Raw genomic sequence first — 19,606 nt, forward strand, 5'->3', positions numbered from 1 at the left:
TTAAAACTTAGATTGTTGTTATATTACCATGATTTGTTGCCATCTGTCTTAAAAATCTGATTTTGACAAATGCTATTTGGCCTGAATCGAGAATGCTTGTGCTTCCTTAAGTTTGTTGTCCACAATTTTTCTTAGCCTCTTCTCAAATATGCTTGTATACATGTTACCAAAACACTTAGTATGGAAATTCTAACATTGCTTTATTCTTTTTTTTTTATATACAAGGGACTATGACAATTCTGCTGCAATCATCTAGAATCTGACCTTCAGATCAGACCTTCTGAATTATGCATCATGGCCTATAAAACTTTATATCTCTAAATTTGAGAATTTCTAGTCAAACATCATTCACTCCAGTTGTTTTCCACATTTCAGGTTTCTGATCGTTTTATTAGACCTACACATAAGAGGTCCCAAGACCTATAACACAAGTGGGGGCAAGTAGTTAGAAAGAAGAAAGGAATTTATTGATGTATTTCTTGAAGACCTGAGGTTAGAAGCTTGTTCAATAAGTTTCGAGATGAACTGTTCATCCTGGGTAATAACTGACAAGTGCTTGCATTGATACATGATTTGAGGAAAGTGGGGGAATAGTAATAACCAGATCAGTAGAGCAGTGCCCTTGGAAATACCGTCAGTAAAGACATAATTCAGCAAGAGTCAAAGGGGGGGGGGGGGGCAACAATTAAGTGAACTGCTCATTTCTGAATACAATCAAGCATTCTGAGGAAGATCTTAGGTGCACTACATCAAATGTGGGAACAGTATTTATTCTAAGGTTGGGTAGATCTAAGCTTTATAAAGTGACAGGAATTAAGTAGAAGAGAAGTACTGTTTGGTATGAAAAAGAATACCAGACTTTTTGAAGGCTGAAAAGGATACAGACCTGATGTGCATGTAACAGGATAGGTTTGATGTGAGTTAACCAAGAAGAGAAAACTGATCCTGGTTGACAAGCAGAATGTTGTCAAGAGAGATTGACGTATGGTCTTTCTTCCTGAAATGAGACAGGATTGCATTTTGATGGCACTAAATTCATCAGGTTATCCTCATCCCACTAGAGAAGATCATTGTTTAAGGCACTGGTTTTAAAGCCTGAGTAACCTGAGCACAACAAGGTTTTGAGAATGAAAAAGAGGAGTGGAGAGTACTATTATTAGCAAAGCTATTAATAGGAATGGAGACTCACCAGTTACTCTCCAAGTGGTGAAGCAGTTGGTTGTCGATCACTTTTTCCATTATTTTTCAAAGTTCTGAAATCAGAGCAATAGGGCAATAGTTTGATGGTTGACTTTTATCTCCCTTTTTGGGAACAGGCCAAATAAAAACATGCGTATGAGTTCTGGAGTGTATAAGCTTTTAGTATTACTGGAGGAATACCTCAGAGCCAGGAGACATATTGGTATCAAAGCAACTAAGTATTTTTCAGATGTACTTCCAGCAAAATTTCAGAAGAGGCATAGTATGAATAGTCTGTGAAATATTAGGAAGAGATCTGTCTTGGTCATCTATACAAGAGTTGAAGGGAAAAAAGTGATGACAGGAAGCGTGCCTTACCTTTGAGAGATACTAATATATCATCAGAATGTGAGACAAGTGGAAACATAGAGGGACAGAAGTTGTATCACACAGCCTTGGCAAAGGATTAGAAACCTGGCCTGCCATTTGAGCAGAAGACATGCTTAGTGCATTTGGCTCTTGCAAAGTCTACTTTGGATCTGAGATCTGTTGATTTTTTTTTGTAGCTGCTAAGCTGAATAAAAGGCTGGAATTTTTGACTTGAGCCATTGAGCATACACTGAATTTTTGGCTTTGGCACAATTGTTGGAGAACCAGAGTTTGGAGGAGGAATAAAAGCACTCATCCCATCTAGAGAAATCTCCTTTATCAGATCAGAACATGTGAAACACAGACGTCTTAAAGGTCATTCCAAGCATCAATGTAGTGCCACAGGATACAAGTCTGAGAATGACTGAAAGAAGGACAATCTCTAAAAAATGAGATATGAAGATGGGTGTGACCAAGAGGAGAGCATCAGCAGTGTATTTGGAGATAAAGTTGGTTAAGAAAAGTCCAGATTGTTGGGAGAATGATGAGGATTATCTGGAATTCTTGTAGGTTTGTGAACAATTTGTGTTAAATCATTACTGAACCGTTCAACTTCTTTTCTGGATTGGTCTATAAAATTAGAGAAGAGAAGCCAGTCTAAACTCTAGACATTGAAATCACCAAGGAAAATTATTTCCTTGGTGATTTCATAGGTCAGTAAAATCATCAGAGTTAGGAGAATGGTGAAGGCAAACAAAGTGAAATAAGGAAATCTTGAGCAAAAGCAGGTCATGTGAAGGTGATTCCAGAGCATTCCTCGTGAAGATTTCATACTACTGTTCTATGCTTGTGTCATTTAATATTCTTTCAGAGTAAGAGTAAACTTCACATCTCTGATCTGATTCATTTTACAGTATCCTTTTCTCCATTGCCTAGCTTTTCAATAACCTCTCACTCAATTTTGCCGCTTCATGATACTGATCTTCCAGTATACAGAAAATTCACTGAAAGCAATTCATTGAAAGACAATTTTATCAAAAATATTCACTGAAAAGCAACTTAAAGAAAAAACAGTTCAATGAACAACAGTTAAGTGCAATTAACCAAAACACAATTTTCTGAAAGGCAAGTTGCCAAAAGCATACAATTCATTGTAACTACAAATCATTGAATGCACTGTTCACCAAAAATGAATTATAAGACAATTTCACGAAAACTGAGAACTAAAATGTGAAGTCACTATACTAAAAAATTTTACCAAATTTTACCAAATCCCATGGTTAAATATGATTGTCGTAAAATTTTGTTGTAATGCTTTATTTTATAAGTCTAATTTAGGTTTTATCATTTGCAGTCTTTTTCATTGTTTTTGAGTAATCAACCTTCATTGTTTCTTTTTTTGTCTTTGTTATAATTTATTTGTTTAGGCACTTTTGAAAATTGAGTGAGCAAATGAATTAAGCAAATTAGATCCACATTGGTGTCTCATGGAATTATTTGGCAAATTGACAAATTCTTTGGCACCATGGTACAAAAACTATCTGTGAGAGTGAGTGGGGGAAGTATAATTAGAATCCAAATATTTCTCTGTATTCATTCAAAATTACTTCATACACAGCGAGTGACTAAGATGATAACAGGTCTATGGAATGAACCATATGAGAACAGGTTGAAGATTTGTGGGTTGCAGAAACTAGTTGATAGGCAGAGGAGGGGAGATATGATTGAGACATTCAAATTGCTAAAGGGATTCTATAGGATTAATTCAGAGGATATTTTTGAGATCAGGACTGGTGGTGGGAGAACTAGGGGACACCTATGGAAGCTGGGCAAGAGTGTGGTTAGCAGGGGTGTTAGAGCTGGGTTCTTTACTTTTAGAGTGGTAAATGAGTGGAATAAGCTGCCAGAGTCTGTTGTGGGTGCTATGACAGTGAACGAGTTCAAGGCAAGGTATGATAGATACTGTGAGAATGTAATCGCATAGTTGTGTGGACATGATGTTTAGGGCCTCCCTCGATGAGTCTAAGGACTCCTGGAGTTGCCCGAAATAATAATAATAATAATAAATATAGAAGCATAATATGCAATCATCCAATTTTCTATAGGATATGATCTTTTCAGAACTAAATTTGATTTGCACTTTTTTCCACTAAACACAAAAAAAATAATTGTGAAAAACAGCACTCTTTTGTTTTCTTGAGCGATTACGATCACAGTGCTTCCAATTTTATCTTTTCACTCTTTGCATCAATTACTTTGCAAATACACTGATACTCAAAATAATCTGATAAAATCATGATACTCCTAACATTTGATACTAAACTGAAAAAAAAAAAGCAAAAATAAAAAATATCATAAACAGTCAAATAATTCCTAAACTTATATCTTCTCATCGCTTTCATGTGCCATAAAAATGTTTTAAAATAATATTAATAATATTATTTATGAATAAAGCTGATGAAGATGGTATTGCTGAAATAATTAACAAAACAGATTATAAGAAAATTCTAGCCATCATTAATGATACTAACAGTTACAAAGTAATCACTGAAAATCCTGTAAAATCTTGCACGATAAGTTATTTTTAATAACTTAGCAAGCTCAGTTTTACAAGGATCTTAAATCAAAATATTACAGAAGATCTAATGTAAAGTTGATGTAAGGTATAAATGAAAAATTAGTTATAATGTATAGTGCATGTATGATTTGAAATTACCTGTAAAATTATGCTCAACACAAAGGAAATAAATTATTCTTTGTTAGAGTAATGAGTCAGCACAAAAGTTGCCCAGATTAGTAAGGAACAAAAAAAATGCCCTGAAGGAAAAGATCGCAGACTTGCAAAGTTGAAAAATCATCAAGAACAAAGACTCCAGTGCAGGTGTGCAAAAGTGACATCGACATGCCTGAGGATAGGCGCGAAATTGTGGAGGTAAAAGCAAAGAACGAGAAAGGATATTGAAGCGACATGGCAAGTATGAAACGAGGTTCATTCATTCACTGAAATCCCCCCCCACCAGAATTTCTCTGGAGTTCCTGAGTGTTCCGAGAGTTAAGGAGTTCCGAAGTTGCAACCACCAGCACCTGTGGCCAGGAACCAATTGAAAGGTCTTGCAGATGAAATCCAGGTCTCCCCAGGAATCTTTCCTACTAGAAGCAATTCTATCAGGAAAGATGGAAAGATTTACTTGTTTGCTTCTAGTCACAGTTTGAAAGATTGATTGCTTCTAGTCATAGACTACAAGCAATATAACAGTGTGTGATAATCAAGATTTAGATAGGCTAGGAAAGACAGCCATAACTAATTGTACCATATATACTTGCATTTCTTGGTCAGAATAAATGACTTGTACAACACGCTGATCTGATTCTTGCCAATGCACTATCTGGAAAAAAATTACGAACCTGTGTGCTGATAAGAATTTACCACGACTAGCTTAAGTGTTGAGTAAGAAATTTAGGAACTTTTGTTATAGTTATGAGCCCTGAAATGCCGTTATTCCACATTTCAATCTTACACTCTTGGAAATTCAGTCTGGCTGGTGTAGTCAAAAAAAATAAATAAATTTGCAACTGAGGAGTGTAAGGGACTGAATAAGTCACAGACATATGGCTGGCAGCAATTAAAATTTAAGTCAGTCATATTTATGATAAGGATTAAGGGAAGGCAGAAAAGGGAGGAACGCCAATTGAGCAAGTAAATTCAAGTAAGTGAGTTAGAAATATAAAGGAAAAGCATTAGCTCCAGGTAGCATAGATATGTATATACAATAATTAAGGAAAAATTAAAATACGACCGATTTTACAAATGCAACAGCCGACACGGATATAAAATGTTACAATCCTAGCTCAAAGAAGAAGGTAAAATAGATAAATACACTGCTAAAAAATCACTCCACGTATATACTATTTTCAAAGAGGATACATAAACTGGACTGCCCCATAATTTCATAAATACATGACAACAGTCCCCTTTATCAAATTTATCTCTCAACTACCTAAAATCATTACTAAGCCATTCAAAATTTATGATTAAAAATACCAATCAACTTTTTCAAAATATGATACAAATTACTATATCATCCAGTAGCATTCTCTCTAAATATATAATGTTGATATGCCCAAAATCCTAGACATCATTCACACACTGCTTTTAAATGATGAGAAATTATTGGAATGGATAAAACGATCTCTTTCAAAATAATAATCTCACTAATAAAATGACCCCTTTAATTTTTTTTAAATACAATGGATATCTTTACAAAAAAATTTTCAGTCCTCCCACATGCCAAAACATCAGTGGTCTACTTGCTGAACTTTTTCCTGCCATGCTGGAAGTTTTTTCCCACTTGGTTAGACTATAATAAATTTAGTTTAATCCTTTATCCAAGTGTAATCAAACAAAGTTTGCACCTGAAGTATCTTCAGGAATGAGGCAACTCATGGTAAAGGTGGGCCAAGCTCACATCACTACTTGTCTTAGTATCTCCCATAATGCAAAGCACATCTCCTTGCAGACATGTATAATGCTATGCATTAAGGGAAGGGCCACTACCCAGACCGGTTTCGATCTTTATTGAGGTCTCATCAGTAGGAGCCAGACCCAGAGGTGGTGATACTAAGCTGGAAGCAATGGAGAAGTCATATTTACATATGCGAGTTGCCAAAAGGTGTCTCACCTTATTATTAAATTACTCAGGATTTAGAAAAAAATGTTGGAAGTTTTTTTCCCACTTGGTTAGACTATAATAAATTTAGTTTAATCCTTTATACAAGTGTAAGCAAACAAAGTTTGCCCCTGAAGATCTTCAGGACTGAAGCAACTTGTGGTAAAGGTGGACCAAGCTATCATGATCTGTGCCTCAGTCCTGAAGATACATCAGGCGCAAACTTTGTTTACTTACACATGAATAAAGGATTAAACTAAATTCATTATAGTCTAACCAAGTGGGAAAAAACTTCCAACATCTTTCTCTAAATCCAGAGTAATTTAATAATAAGGTGAGACACCTTTTGCCGACTCGTATCGGTAAATATGATATCTCCATTGCTTCCACCTTAGAATCACCACCTCAGGGTCTGGCTCCCACTGACAAGACCTCAATAAAGGTCAAAACCAGTTGGAAGCTTGGGTAATGAATAGCAATGAGGTAATCCATGAAGGTTTAACTCAGCTGTTGCTGTAACCCAGGTCTTGAGTGTGTGTATGGGGGGGGGGATGAATGTCAATGCTGTAGCCCATGAAGTTAACTGAGGCATGGCTGTTGCTGTTACCTCTCAGGACATATGAGCAGCTCTGCTCGGTAGTGGGGTGAGCCTGCCACGGGGTAGAGCCAACTGGTTCTGAGAGTTCTTCTCAGTGGCAGGGTGAGCCTGTTACTGAGGTGAACAATGCTCAGTTTTTGGAGTTTGACCTATACTTGAACATTCGATACAGGTCGAAACCGGTCTGGGTAGTGGACCTTCCCTTAATCCATAGCATTATACATGTCCGCAAGCAGATGTGCTTTGCATTATGGGAGATACTAAGACAAGTAGTAAAGAGAGCTTGGTCCACCTTTACCATGAGTTGCCTCAGTCCTGAAGATACTTCAGGTGCAAACTTCCTGTGTCCACCATGGGGTTCTGATTTTTCTATCCTTGCAGACAACCTCACCACGTGCCTCTCTGGCTGAATCAATCTGTTTTCTACAGGATTTGCCACCGACTCTCCAAGGTTTGTTTCCTGTTCTCAAATTCTTTCTTTTTTTTTTGAATAATGTTTGTGTATTTTAGTCTACAGTTTACATCTGAGAGCTGCTCAACTTTTATTCACTTTAAAACTTTCTTACATGTTCTTCTTTTCGATATGAAATTCAATTTTATCCTGCTCAAGACTAAATGGTAATCACTTCCAATTTCAAATTCTCTGTATACTCTGATGTCCTGCACAAGGGAGAAAACATCACTATCAACAATAACATAGTCAGTGAGGCTTTGATTGTTCCTTGCCTCTTCTCTCCATGTGAATTTGTGCACATTTTTATGTTGGAACATAGTGTTAGTAATAACCAGTCCATGTCCTGAGCAGAAATCCAACATGTATTTGCCATTATTATTAGCTTTGCTCTTTTCTCCAAATTTTCCCAAAATATTTTTGTATGTCTGACAATCATTTCCTATTCTGCTATTTAGATCCCCAACAAGGACCAACTTTTCCTTTTTCATTGTGTCAGTTGCTTTCTTTAAAGCATCAAAAAATTCCTTCACTTCTACCTTAGCAGAACTTTCTGTGGGATCACAGGGCACAAATAAGTCTCGTTGTCCAGTTCCCCATTCTCATATTTGCCCACATCACTCTACTCGAGACTGCTAGCAATTCAAGAAGATTTGCCTCGTATTTAGTGTTGAATACTATGGCTACTCCTTCTTTTCCTTGATTGTCATTGCCTGAATATAACATTTTGTATTTATTGTTCAGAAAGATCTCACCAGTTTTTGCTTTTTTTTGTTTCAGTCACCCCTATTATGTCGATCTGGTACTTTACCAATTCCTCAGCTAGCTCCATTTCTTTGCCATTCAGGCTTCTTATGTTGATAGTACTCATCTTGAACTCTGGTGATGTTGAGTTGGGGTGGGTTTTAGTATTTGTTTCAGTAGCTGACTTTTTGCTGTTTGCCCTGGTTCCCTGACGAAAACAACAGCGGCCTTGTTTAACCGGGCAACGCCCCAGCTGGCATGAAATTCTGTCATGTTGTACCATCATTTGATATTTTGGTTTAAGCCAATAAGAATACAATTTGGTTGGCTAAATCCCAAATTGCCAGTCCATCCTCGTTTGTTCGATATACAGGTAGATACCTAACAGGGTGCACCACAAGATGGTAAGGATTAAACATTAGGTCAGAAGCCCCAGTCAGTTCTCCGTATTCCTTTAAAGGCTATGTGGAGGTCTCCTCTTAGTTATATAGCTTTGACCCTTACGCTTTACATATGCAAGGTTCCATAAAGTCATTCGTAACTGATGACAACATACTAAATCAGTGAGCAAATATCAGCCACACACTCAACTCTCACAACTTGTTCAATGATATGAAGGTTCATATTCAAATCTGTAAAATTTTTTAGGTGTACTAGTTTTGCTTTTTTTCGAAATTGATTCACTAGCATCACTTTTCTTTTTTTTGTAGGTACATCATAACTAATTTAAATAATTCACCAATTCAAATGATTATACTGAATATCACTAAAGCTTATTAAAAATTGTCCAAAGGTCTAAAATCCTAAATTACACATCTCTGAGTGCAGCTTCTTAACTAAGAGTTTCGTATAGCTTGACAACAGCATGTTTTATTCTCTTCTAACAAATAATTTATGCCAACACAGTAATATCCTGCCTTATGATATTTTGCATTACAAAGATCTGCTCATACACTTTTCAAATTATGCCTAATGCCCATTTATATAATGCAGCATTCACTCATATGACACTTTTCAATTACGACGAATGCTCATTTATACGACACCACAATCGCTATTATTATGGCTTTAACAACATGATACTGCCACGAATCAACCAATGCACAGCACTGATAAACTCAATTTCTTTACATCATCATTGCTCACGACATCGTTCTGTGTTTCACTGTGAATTATAAACCATTTATAACTATTATTTTACTTCAATGGTGTTAATAATAAAATTGAAAGTAAGAATACTGTCACTCTAGTGAAAAGAAGACATGTAAACCTATTAAATTACATGGTAAGATTAAAATTATTAAATTTAGTGATGATGATGTATCCAACACTGAGAGAGGCTGCAGGCACTAAGAGACTAAACTTACTCACACTACTATTATTGCAGTTATTAACAACAAACAAAGTTCTAAGTGAAGTGAAAAGTTCTATGCTAGTTAATACCATAGGTATCTGTAAATGTGACGATCTTATTACTGAAATGGAAAAACTTTCAATAGTGTAGATTGATGACCAAACTAGGTGATGTATTTCCTTAAGCCAAGCTATTCAGAATACTTTTTCATTTGCAAAAATTATTCTAAATTTTTCGTTTATGTATATGATATAAATGAACGATTTATTTACATCATTTATGCCCATACATGAGTGCTAAAAAAAAAAAAGTTATTAAACCATTACATGCAGCTACTGTTGGATTCTAATTATGTAGAAAATAGAATAAATGTTGTTTGATTCAGAATCCAACATGATTTTCCGTCATAAGAACTATATTTGTAGATATTATTTAATGTAAATAACATAAATTATAATTGATATTATATAACTACCTTAATTATGTCAAATATTTAATTGCTTAATCAAAGAAATGTGTTAATGGTAAATAGATTCTGTATTAAATGTTATTAAGCTGTTTTATTTATTGATTTGTAGTTTAACTGCGCATTTATTGAAATGCGATCATTCTATTTATTCCTTTTGTGAAAACTTAATGTTATGTAATAACTCAATGTAGTTGTATAGCGTAATGTAACATTCGCGAGAATGTTTACGTCTATCGGTTGTCATGGAGACGCGTGAAAATAAACGGGCGCGTGTGAAGGGAGCGTTTGTGGAGAAGAGAGAAAATAGATACGTAGTAGTAAGTAGGAGTCGGAAGGGAACTTTGGAACTATAAGGTAGCAAGGAAGTAAACTAAAGAAGTAGAAGTAATTAGAAGATTCCTAAGGATAGGAGTTGAGTAGATATTTTTTTATATAAGTGAATCTTATAGTTGGCTGAAAGCAAAACCAGCCGTAGTAATAAAAAGAAATTATTGCCGTAATCGGATAATTAGAGAACTGGACATTCAAAGAAGAATTCTGAATAAATCCAGCCAGTCTACAATTACGACTTATTTCTATACTACGAAAAAAGGAATTGTACGGAGTTAAACTAGTTGATGAATGAAAAATAAGAATAATTAATGTACCTTATAGTTTTTATCTGGAGTTTTGAAGCGCGATTAATAAGGCTTAGTTATAACCTTGGAGAATTTTTATAAATGTGTTTCGCAAGTATGATAAATACAAATTGAAAGTGTGCTCACAAAATATTGGAAGTACTGAAGATTATTTCTGGTAAGGACAGTCACATTAGTTTATTTCAGTGTATGAAGATTTAAGTATTAGTTCCGTTGCGCTGATTGTAACATTAACTGTAGCTTACCATCGAGGCTGAGAGTTGAAACTATAGACATTGAAATGATATCTACCGTGGTTAGTGCCTGTTATGAGTTAGTCGTAGAGTGTAGCTGAGAGACAAAGGAAACTGTTTAAATACGAATTTCTATTGTAATAAGTTGAGTATAGGAACTTTGTGATTCTGAAACTGTGAAATTGTATGTGAAAGTTTGGAAGATTGATTTATTGTGAATGACTTGACCTGATGTACTAGCTTGACTGAGTTATCATATTTAAAAGTGGAATACATGTATTTTGTTATATAACCATATATTAAATGCTTTGTTTGTTAATTTAAATATTGTGTTTGCCTGAATTTCTTTTTACTGCACCGTTCACAAAAATTCGGATCTAGCGGGAATCCCAGAAGGAAAGAAAATAAATACCATCGGCCTGAATGAGTGAAAAGACTGCTAACTAATTTTGAATTAATCTTACTAATTCATATAGACTTATCTAAGGATAGAGTGGCGCAGTATAATAGAAATTTCTCTACCCTTAGATCAGTGATTAATTTGCAATTAGTTTTCCTTTATTTTATGAAAGTGACTTTTAGCAAGATGGCGGATTTAGAACATAACATGAAAATAGAATGTCACGACACTACAAGTGAAAAGGAAAAAAAAGAGAGTGATTCCCTATACAATGAAATTTGCTATACAAGGTGGTCCGAAACCTAACCTAACATGATCAGGGTATGCCTGTACTTCTGTACCTTTTTTTTCACATTATAATTTTTAAGCAGAAAAATGATAATGTCTAACTTATCAATGATAATGTCTAACTTATCAATGATAATGTCTTTCACAATTGACCAACACATCCATTTGCACCCCAATTGAAAACCCTTGACTGATTGCCATACTTAACACATTACCATGTAATGTTTTATTGCCTCTTTTTCATGTGATGCTACTTAAATATTTTGTTATATCACAAGAAACCAGACAAGTAACTGAAGATTTGTTCTTTATGTCTGACTACTCTAAATACATTACCACCGAATGCTTTACTGCACCACTTTTTCGCTTTGGTGGTACTTACATATCTTGTTACATCGCATGAGACCAAACAAATATCTGAAGATTTTTTCTATATTTCTGACTACTACTCTGAAAACAAAAACATAACTATGCAAAAAAAAATTATGTCAAAATTTGATGGGTATGAAAAACTATTTGAGTGCATATTTATGTTTAATATTTATTTTAGCATGAAATGTTCATAGGTTCAATGCTTTGCTCACAAGTATATACTTGTCATTAGAACATTATCTGAAATGTGTGAACTAGTCTGAAGTGGAAAAAAAAAAGAAAAAGAGAAAAGAAAAATGCATTTTTAAAATCATGATCAAACAGACTTCACTATAATTCTTATTAAATGGTTCTAACAAAAAGATCACAATATTGTGACTTTCAAGGTAAGTAACATAAAAGAGATACCAACTATACTAAGAATAACTTTGTCAAATATGCAACAATTAAAAAACAATTGTAATTATTAGATTATTATTTTTAATAATAATAAGCAAGCCTCCATAGCTCGGTCAGTTTTGATGATACCCTTTAGATGGAAAGACCGGTTTTAATCCCATCTAGGACATGAGGAACCTTTATCAGAGTTTTTCAACTGAAGGTGAGTCAGCCAGTCCCATATAGAGACAGCATTTTCCCTACCACAAAAATGGGCAAACCAGCCAGAACATATACAACTGACATTCATAATATACTATGGAGGCAGGACTAACCATCCTATTAAAACATTACTTAGGTTTGAAAGAAGCTATGTTACTTGGCCCATGACAGACCATAGAGCCTAAAATGCAAGGGAAAATGGGAAATGGGAATAATAATTATTATAGTTTATGTTCTTGAAATTTCTCAAGCACAAGCACATCAAAAAAAAAAGCCTAAGACCAATAAGACTGGGCAATGTCAACTGACTGAACAATAAATTGTACAAACTTATTTGTGCCTATAATTCCAAGGCAGGTTCCAAAAAGAGAGAACTTTCTGAGTCATTAGAAAAAGAACTGATAAAAAAGCTTTCTTTTCAGAGACCTAAACAGCAGAGAAGAAAAACAGAAATATTGCCAGAGATGTTGATTTATTTCAGGAGAACAGTAGAGCAGCAACAAAAAACAAATGCTAACCTGAACAGTGAAGTTCAGAACAAGAAGGCCTGCTCCTGGATGGAAACATGCCAATGCAGAAACTAATTAGGATATTAAAAATGAATTGACTTTTGTAAACACAAGACAAAAGAAATTATTAGACAGAATATATGGGAATTAGAAAAAAAAGTTGAAAAAAAGAGAAGTGGATAAGATATTATTATTCAGAAATGATAATCAGGTAATTAAGGAATATAAAAAGGATGTTAATGATATGGTGATTCGATTATAAAACAGTCCGTTGATGACTGTGTTGCTACCTCGAGTTATCCAAGAGCAAAAAGTGAAATTTAATGAATGAAATTGAAAAACAAGTGTTGGACTATCAAACAATTTAACCAGCATTAAATATAGTGCAAGAAAGGACTGCTGGAAGAAGTGAGAGACCAAAGATTGAGAAAGTGAAAACCATTAGTCTGTTAGCAAGATATGACAGTGCTGAATAGAAAAGCTATGATTTCAAACAATGCATGCATTGGCAGTGTAGATGGAATGGCTGTGAGTTTTGGGATGAGTAGATAAAGTCAGAGGAAAGAATGGATTTATATAAGAGAGATGGTGGAAGTTTATTTTCCACTTGGTTAGACTATAATAAATTTAGTTTAATCCTTTACCCAAGTGTAGGCAAATAAAGTTTGCACCCGAAGTAGTTCAGAACTGAGGCAACTCGTAGCAAAGGTGGACCAAGCTCTCATCACTCCTTGTCTCAGTATCTCCCTAAGCCTTTCCACTAGAATTCCCATAATGCAATATCCACAGTATGAATGTATACAAAGTATGAAAGTATACAAATAAACCTTTTCAGGTGAGAGCCACATAAAAACATTATTAATGGCATTGTGAATTAAAGCTTATGTTCAAATAAAAAATTTCAAGCATAATTCTTTATTCCATGCACATATCATTCTCTTAAAAAATTGCCTGAAGAGTCTAACCAAGCTGAATAATTACTGTGCCAAAGTAGTATGAAAATTAACCAAAAAAAAAAAAAAAAAAGTCAAAATATGAAAAGAAGCAGGAAAACATTAACAGTATTCTAAATAGCATCTGCACAAGTTTTATTGAAGATGACAAATATGAAATACTAAGTATGAATATAAAATAAGTAAAGATGAGCCAGCAGAATAAATTTATATAAAACAAGACAAATCAGCCAAGATGCTAAACTAAAATGCTCACATGTTTTTTAATTGTTGCATATTTGACAAAGTTATTCTTAGTATAGTTGGTATCTCTTTTATGTTACTTACCTTGAAAGTCACAATATTGTGATCTTTTTGTTAGAACCATTTAATAAGAATTATAGTGAAGTCTGTTTGATCATGATTTTAAAAATGCATTTTTCTTTTCTCTTTTTCTTTTTTTTTTCCACTTCAGACTAGTTCACACATTTCAGATAATGTTCTAATGACAAGTATATACTTGTGAGCAAAGCATTGAACCTATTTAAACAAACATGAATCTAACAGCTGGATTAGTGATAACATAGAAGATCAAAACTTGAACACATAGGTAGGAAGATAGTCTAAAGAAAATTAGGAGAATGACTAGATGCCAGAAATGCCAGAACAAGTATATACTTGTTCTGGCATTTCTTTGTATATACTTGTGGTATATGCTTGGTATATACTTGTGGGCAAAGTATATACTTTGCCCACAAGTATATACTTGTGAGCAAAGCATTGAACCTATTTAAACAAACATGAATCTAACAGCTGGATTAGTGATAACATAGAAGATCAAAACTTGAACACATAGGTAGGAAGATAGTCTAAAGAAAATTAGGAGAATGACTAGATGCCAGAAATGCCAGAACCATATTAAAAACAAAAGATATAATACTAATGATTTAACATTATAATATTCAAGAATGTGTGTGTAGAGCAAATCTAAATTCATCATTACTACTATCATTATCTGCCCATCATTTTTGCTCTCTAGGGCAGTATTCAAGTCCAATTCTTACAACTTTTCACAGATGGAAATATAAAAAAAAAAAACAGGGCATGAATGATATGCAAAACGGGTAAAAGAGTAGTAAAAGATGAAGACCATGAACAGAATAAAGCAGAGATTAGATGGATAGACTAATTTGAACAGTTAATAGTAAACTAGTAATGAAATATCATGGATACCTGTGATCGCTAGAAAACAATATTACTATAAAAAATTAAAATATTTATTACCAACCTGGTTCATCCTGATAGTAATATAAGTCCACAAGGTTTGACTGAAGAACAACAAATCCTTCACCCATAAAGCGGGGTGGTTCATCGGATAAACCAGCATATTTTGGACTAGGAGCTAGAATCACTTTGAAGTTTTCAGCTTTACACTTACCAATATGTGTAAACTGATCTAGACGAGAACAAGCTGGTTTGGTTGTATACACAATATGTGCTTCTTCAAAATTAATTGTGAGTGTTGTTGGCAGTAGACGGTTGCCAAATGCCAAACGTCCCTTAAAAAGATAAGAATGATTATATAATATTAAAATCCAAAATAAATACCAGTATGTTAATGAAAAATTGTTTCATGTTATGATGAAATAAAATTTTAAAAATAGCATTAATAATAAGGATTTCGTATGATTAAGGCTTCCATAAGTTACCTTTCAAAGAATATGTAACTACTGAGTAATCTGAGGAGTATAAGATGCAGGTAATGAATTTATAGACAACTGTTGAGTAGTAATAGGTAGGAAGGAAAGTTAACAGCAATCACCTCCTATTCATTTCTGTTGTAGTTGTTCTTATTCATCATCATCTTCATCTGCCTAATGTGGGTTGAGGCTATCAGGAACAATAACTTTCCAGTCCAATCTATTGGCAGCCAAATTATTTAAACTTCCATAAGAGTTCAGACCACTTATACTCTTTATGTTTTCTATCCATTCGCTTCTAGGTCTTCTGGTGGTTAATTTCCTTCTACTTTTCTATTTTGGAGAATTTGCAGAAACCTGTTAGTAGGCATTCTGTACACATGTTCACACTACTGTAACTGTTTTTCTCTGATTTTTGTTATTATTGAAATATCATCATCATCATCAAATTCCTGATATATACTGTTACGTTGTTGCTTTCTCCTATTTTCTAACCTTTATTATCTCTATAATCGCTATTATCTATTCTGCATTCGGACCTAAGAAATTTCTAACTTGGGTTGTCTCCTTTTCGGATACAGGCAAATTTATATTTTAAGCTGTGCCAGCCTGTATCCTATAATAGAAAGGACTCTTACTCAGGGAGACTTTCTAAAACTTTAGGCATATACACATTAATAAATACTTTGTTACACCCATATAGATTTTAGTTAGCAGTCGTGACCTGTAATCATCTCTATACACTTTCTATTTCCTTCCCGCCTAGGTTCAATTTTATAAGTGGTAATTTGATCTCGTAATCAGGCAAAACTCAGGTATAAGTGATTGGGATGTCAAGACATTTACAACTATGATGTATCATATATTCAATGATCTCAATTTCATACCAAATAAATTCATGCTAAGAAAATCAGTACATACTAAGTTAAGTCAAATCATACTAAGTTAGTTCAGGAAAATGCTAAACAAAACTAGATAAGGTAAATGAAATACATTACAACATAAACTATAATCCTTTTCCACAAGTTACTCATTAGTTACACATTATACATTCTAATGACATTCAATTACTGTATATTTTCGTGTATAATGCGAACTAGAAATTTTGTTTGAAAAGTAGCCCTAAAATGCCATTTCCACGTATAATGCGATCTGTTAATCTTGTTCCATAACATTATAAATAATACAATACGAATTAATGAAAGAAATATTTATTTTAAAACAAAATGTCAAAATTCTTTAAATTCTTCTTCATCTTTTGAGTCATCAAACATTTCATTTATAAATTCATCTGTAGGCATTGCGTCATCAGTATAGCAGTTGTCGTCATCGTCATCATGCTCTCCATTTTGTTGTGCGTCATCCTCGCTTTTGTATATGACATCATCTTCGGATCCATCCATTGAATTACTTATTCCACATTTAAGAAATGAGCATTGAATCATTTCAGATGGTATTGAATCCCAAGCTTCTTTAACCCAGCTGGTGACTAGGGTAATCTCAGGCTTCTGAAAATTCCCACCCTTTGTCATCTTCACCAAACCAGATGATATCCATTCTCTCCATTTTTCACGTAAGTGATCTTTAAGCAGCTTAATCAAGCTGACACCAAGCAGCTGGAAAACAGAAGTTAGACCACCCAGAATGACTGCTAGGCCTGTACGTGGCTCACATGCTTTCTCTTTGCTTGCTTCCGTTAAATGCACCCGGAACATATCCCAGACTATAATACTTTGTTGACGTAACAAGCTGCCTGGACATATGTTCCATACTTGATCCTGCCACAATTGTACACCTTCTTCATCCATCCAACCTTTCTGATTGGCACGAACAATGACACCTTGTGGAAATTTCATATGCTTCGGAATTTTCTTCCTTTTAAATATCACTGTTGGCTTTAATTTGGTTCTGTCTGCCATGCATGCTAGAACAACGCTAAAATGCGTTTTTTTCATGTCCCGTTGTTTTTATGAGGACACTCTTTTCACCAACTGATTTTACTGTTCAATTCAGGCATATCAAAGTACATGGGCGTCTCATCCATATTGCCTATTTGGGAAAGTTCATATTTGTGACACTTCCGTAATTTTATGATAAATTTATGGAAGGACTCCACTTTTTCTTCAAGCTGCTTTGGTAACTTCTGCGCAATTTTCGTTCGGTGTCGTAATGTTAATGCTTTGTGTTCCATAAATCTGTTGCACCACCAAGGCAAAGCAAGAAAAGATGAAATACCTAGTGTGTCCTTGAATTTACCATTCTTGAGTTGTAGAGCTCGAAAACGAATTGCATTTCTTGTTACTATAATGCCATCCTGACGTTGCGTCAAAATCCATTCATTTAGCTCTTCTTCGAGTTCTGCAAAGGATGCTACATCTCCACGATGGGCATGTTTCATTTTGGGGATTTTTTCAAGACTGTCTTTTTGCTTATGCCAAAGTCTAATATTACTCTCTGCTATACCAAATTCTCTCATAGCAACACTGTTATCACGTTCTTCTGCAAACTGCATGACACGCAATTTAAATCCTGCTTCAAAAGATGAACATTTACATTTCTATTGGCTCATTTTCAGGCTAGGTTTGTTTAACGAATAATATTTAAAATGAACTGTGGTTAAACCGATATAACTGTGCTAATATCCTGCCAAGAGGGCAGGATATTAGCACTATTACATTATTGGCTTTCTGCACAAATACGATGCGCGCTCAGTCGCCAAATGCACGTGGGTGAAGTAGATTTGGTTGCATAGGCATTAGGTAGTATATATTGTGGGTGCAAGTCTAATAATGTGAACAGCTAACTTTAAGTAGTATTTTTTACCATAAATTTTTTGCATTATACACGGTATATAATATACGGTAAATGCTTTCGGCAATATCAGATTCACTTCTCAAATTCACACTCATATATGTAATCGCTTCCAGACAATTTTGATTAACGGAAGCTAGCTACTCCAAATAAGAATTCTCACTAAGGTTCTCTAGTAAATTGTCCACATTCTTCTATTACATATGATTTTCTTTCCTCTAACACAACTGAAACATATAATAAAATTTTCTACTTTACCGACTCTTTTCCAGATATCAGGTCGCTTCCACGTGTAGGGTTTGGTAGCTGTCCGATTAGACTGTCTCTGCGCCTGGCGTTGGGGCTACGCTGTACTTGAACTGCTACCGAACATGCACGTGTTTGTTACTACATCTAAGGAAACTTTCTCCTGTCCTTCCGATGGGACATTCAGCAAGGGCTCGATTATGCAGAGGCCGATATCTCACAATTAGCTCTGCGTGGAATCTCTCAAGCATCTCCAGGAAAAGGCCCGCTGTCCGACATTACTGCAGCAACGCACGTCTCTCTCGAACCACTAGCCAAAGGATCCCACGAGAAGAACAGCCAAAAAAAAGTCCTGTAAAATGGCACGCATCACCTTATATTCCCACTTTGTGCGAACTCTTTTTCGCTGCGTATTTTCCACACAACTCTTTTCGTTCATGCCCCCTAGTTGATCCCTTACTCTCCCTTTGCTCTTGGAGTGCTGTTTTTGTGGAAAGTGTACTAACGTCACCTTCCGCATATGACATTGCCTCCGGCCCTACGCTCAACTTGTAGGGCTTGCATGCGCCCTTTGGACTGCTACTTACAACTTGTCTAGTGATTTACAGCATACTAGATACCCTAATGAAACTAATAATTTTCTTATACAAATTCTGTATTCTGATATTATTTCTCTATTTTGATTACTGGTTAGACAGCAATAAATCTTAGTAAATTACATATAAGGAATATATATTCTCACAGGTTAGTAGCTGGAAGGGGACCAATCGTTCGATGCTGTTGGCACACTCTGTTGAGTCTTTGGACTCCCTGGAGGTGTCAAATAATAATAATAATATAGCAAACAATTGTTTTTGTTTTCTGCTAGAGTGCAAGTATCTCCTTATGTTGTTAGATTTAACATGTTAAATCCTGAATGAATAATTTCCTTTCAAAAGTTCTCCATTCCAGATCCAACAATACCCTCAAGGGGTGTACAGGATATGATAGTACTACATGAAAAATTACATCATTACTAACTTCCTATCTACAATTTTCCTCCAAAT

General features: G+C 34.7%; 1 protein-coding gene across 1 annotated transcript in view; it reads right to left on the reverse strand.

The window, feature by feature from the left end:
• The window catches only part of tweek (transmembrane protein KIAA1109 homolog tweek), a 1,221,702-nt gene that overhangs the window by 1,143,864 nt on the left and 58,232 nt on the right, over positions 1 to 19,606 (reverse strand). Inside the window, 1 exon segment of the mRNA XM_090406645.1 lies at positions 15,092 to 15,362. Within this exon segment, the coding sequence (XP_090262771.1) occupies positions 15,092 to 15,362 (271 nt within the window).

This window comes from Typopeltis vanoorti, chromosome 16 (genome assembly GCF_054136105.1).
Source record: "Typopeltis vanoorti isolate ZY-2024b chromosome 16, IOZ_Tvanoo_1.0, whole genome shotgun sequence".
Lineage (NCBI taxonomy): Eukaryota > Metazoa > Arthropoda > Arachnida > Uropygi > Thelyphonidae > Typopeltis > Typopeltis vanoorti.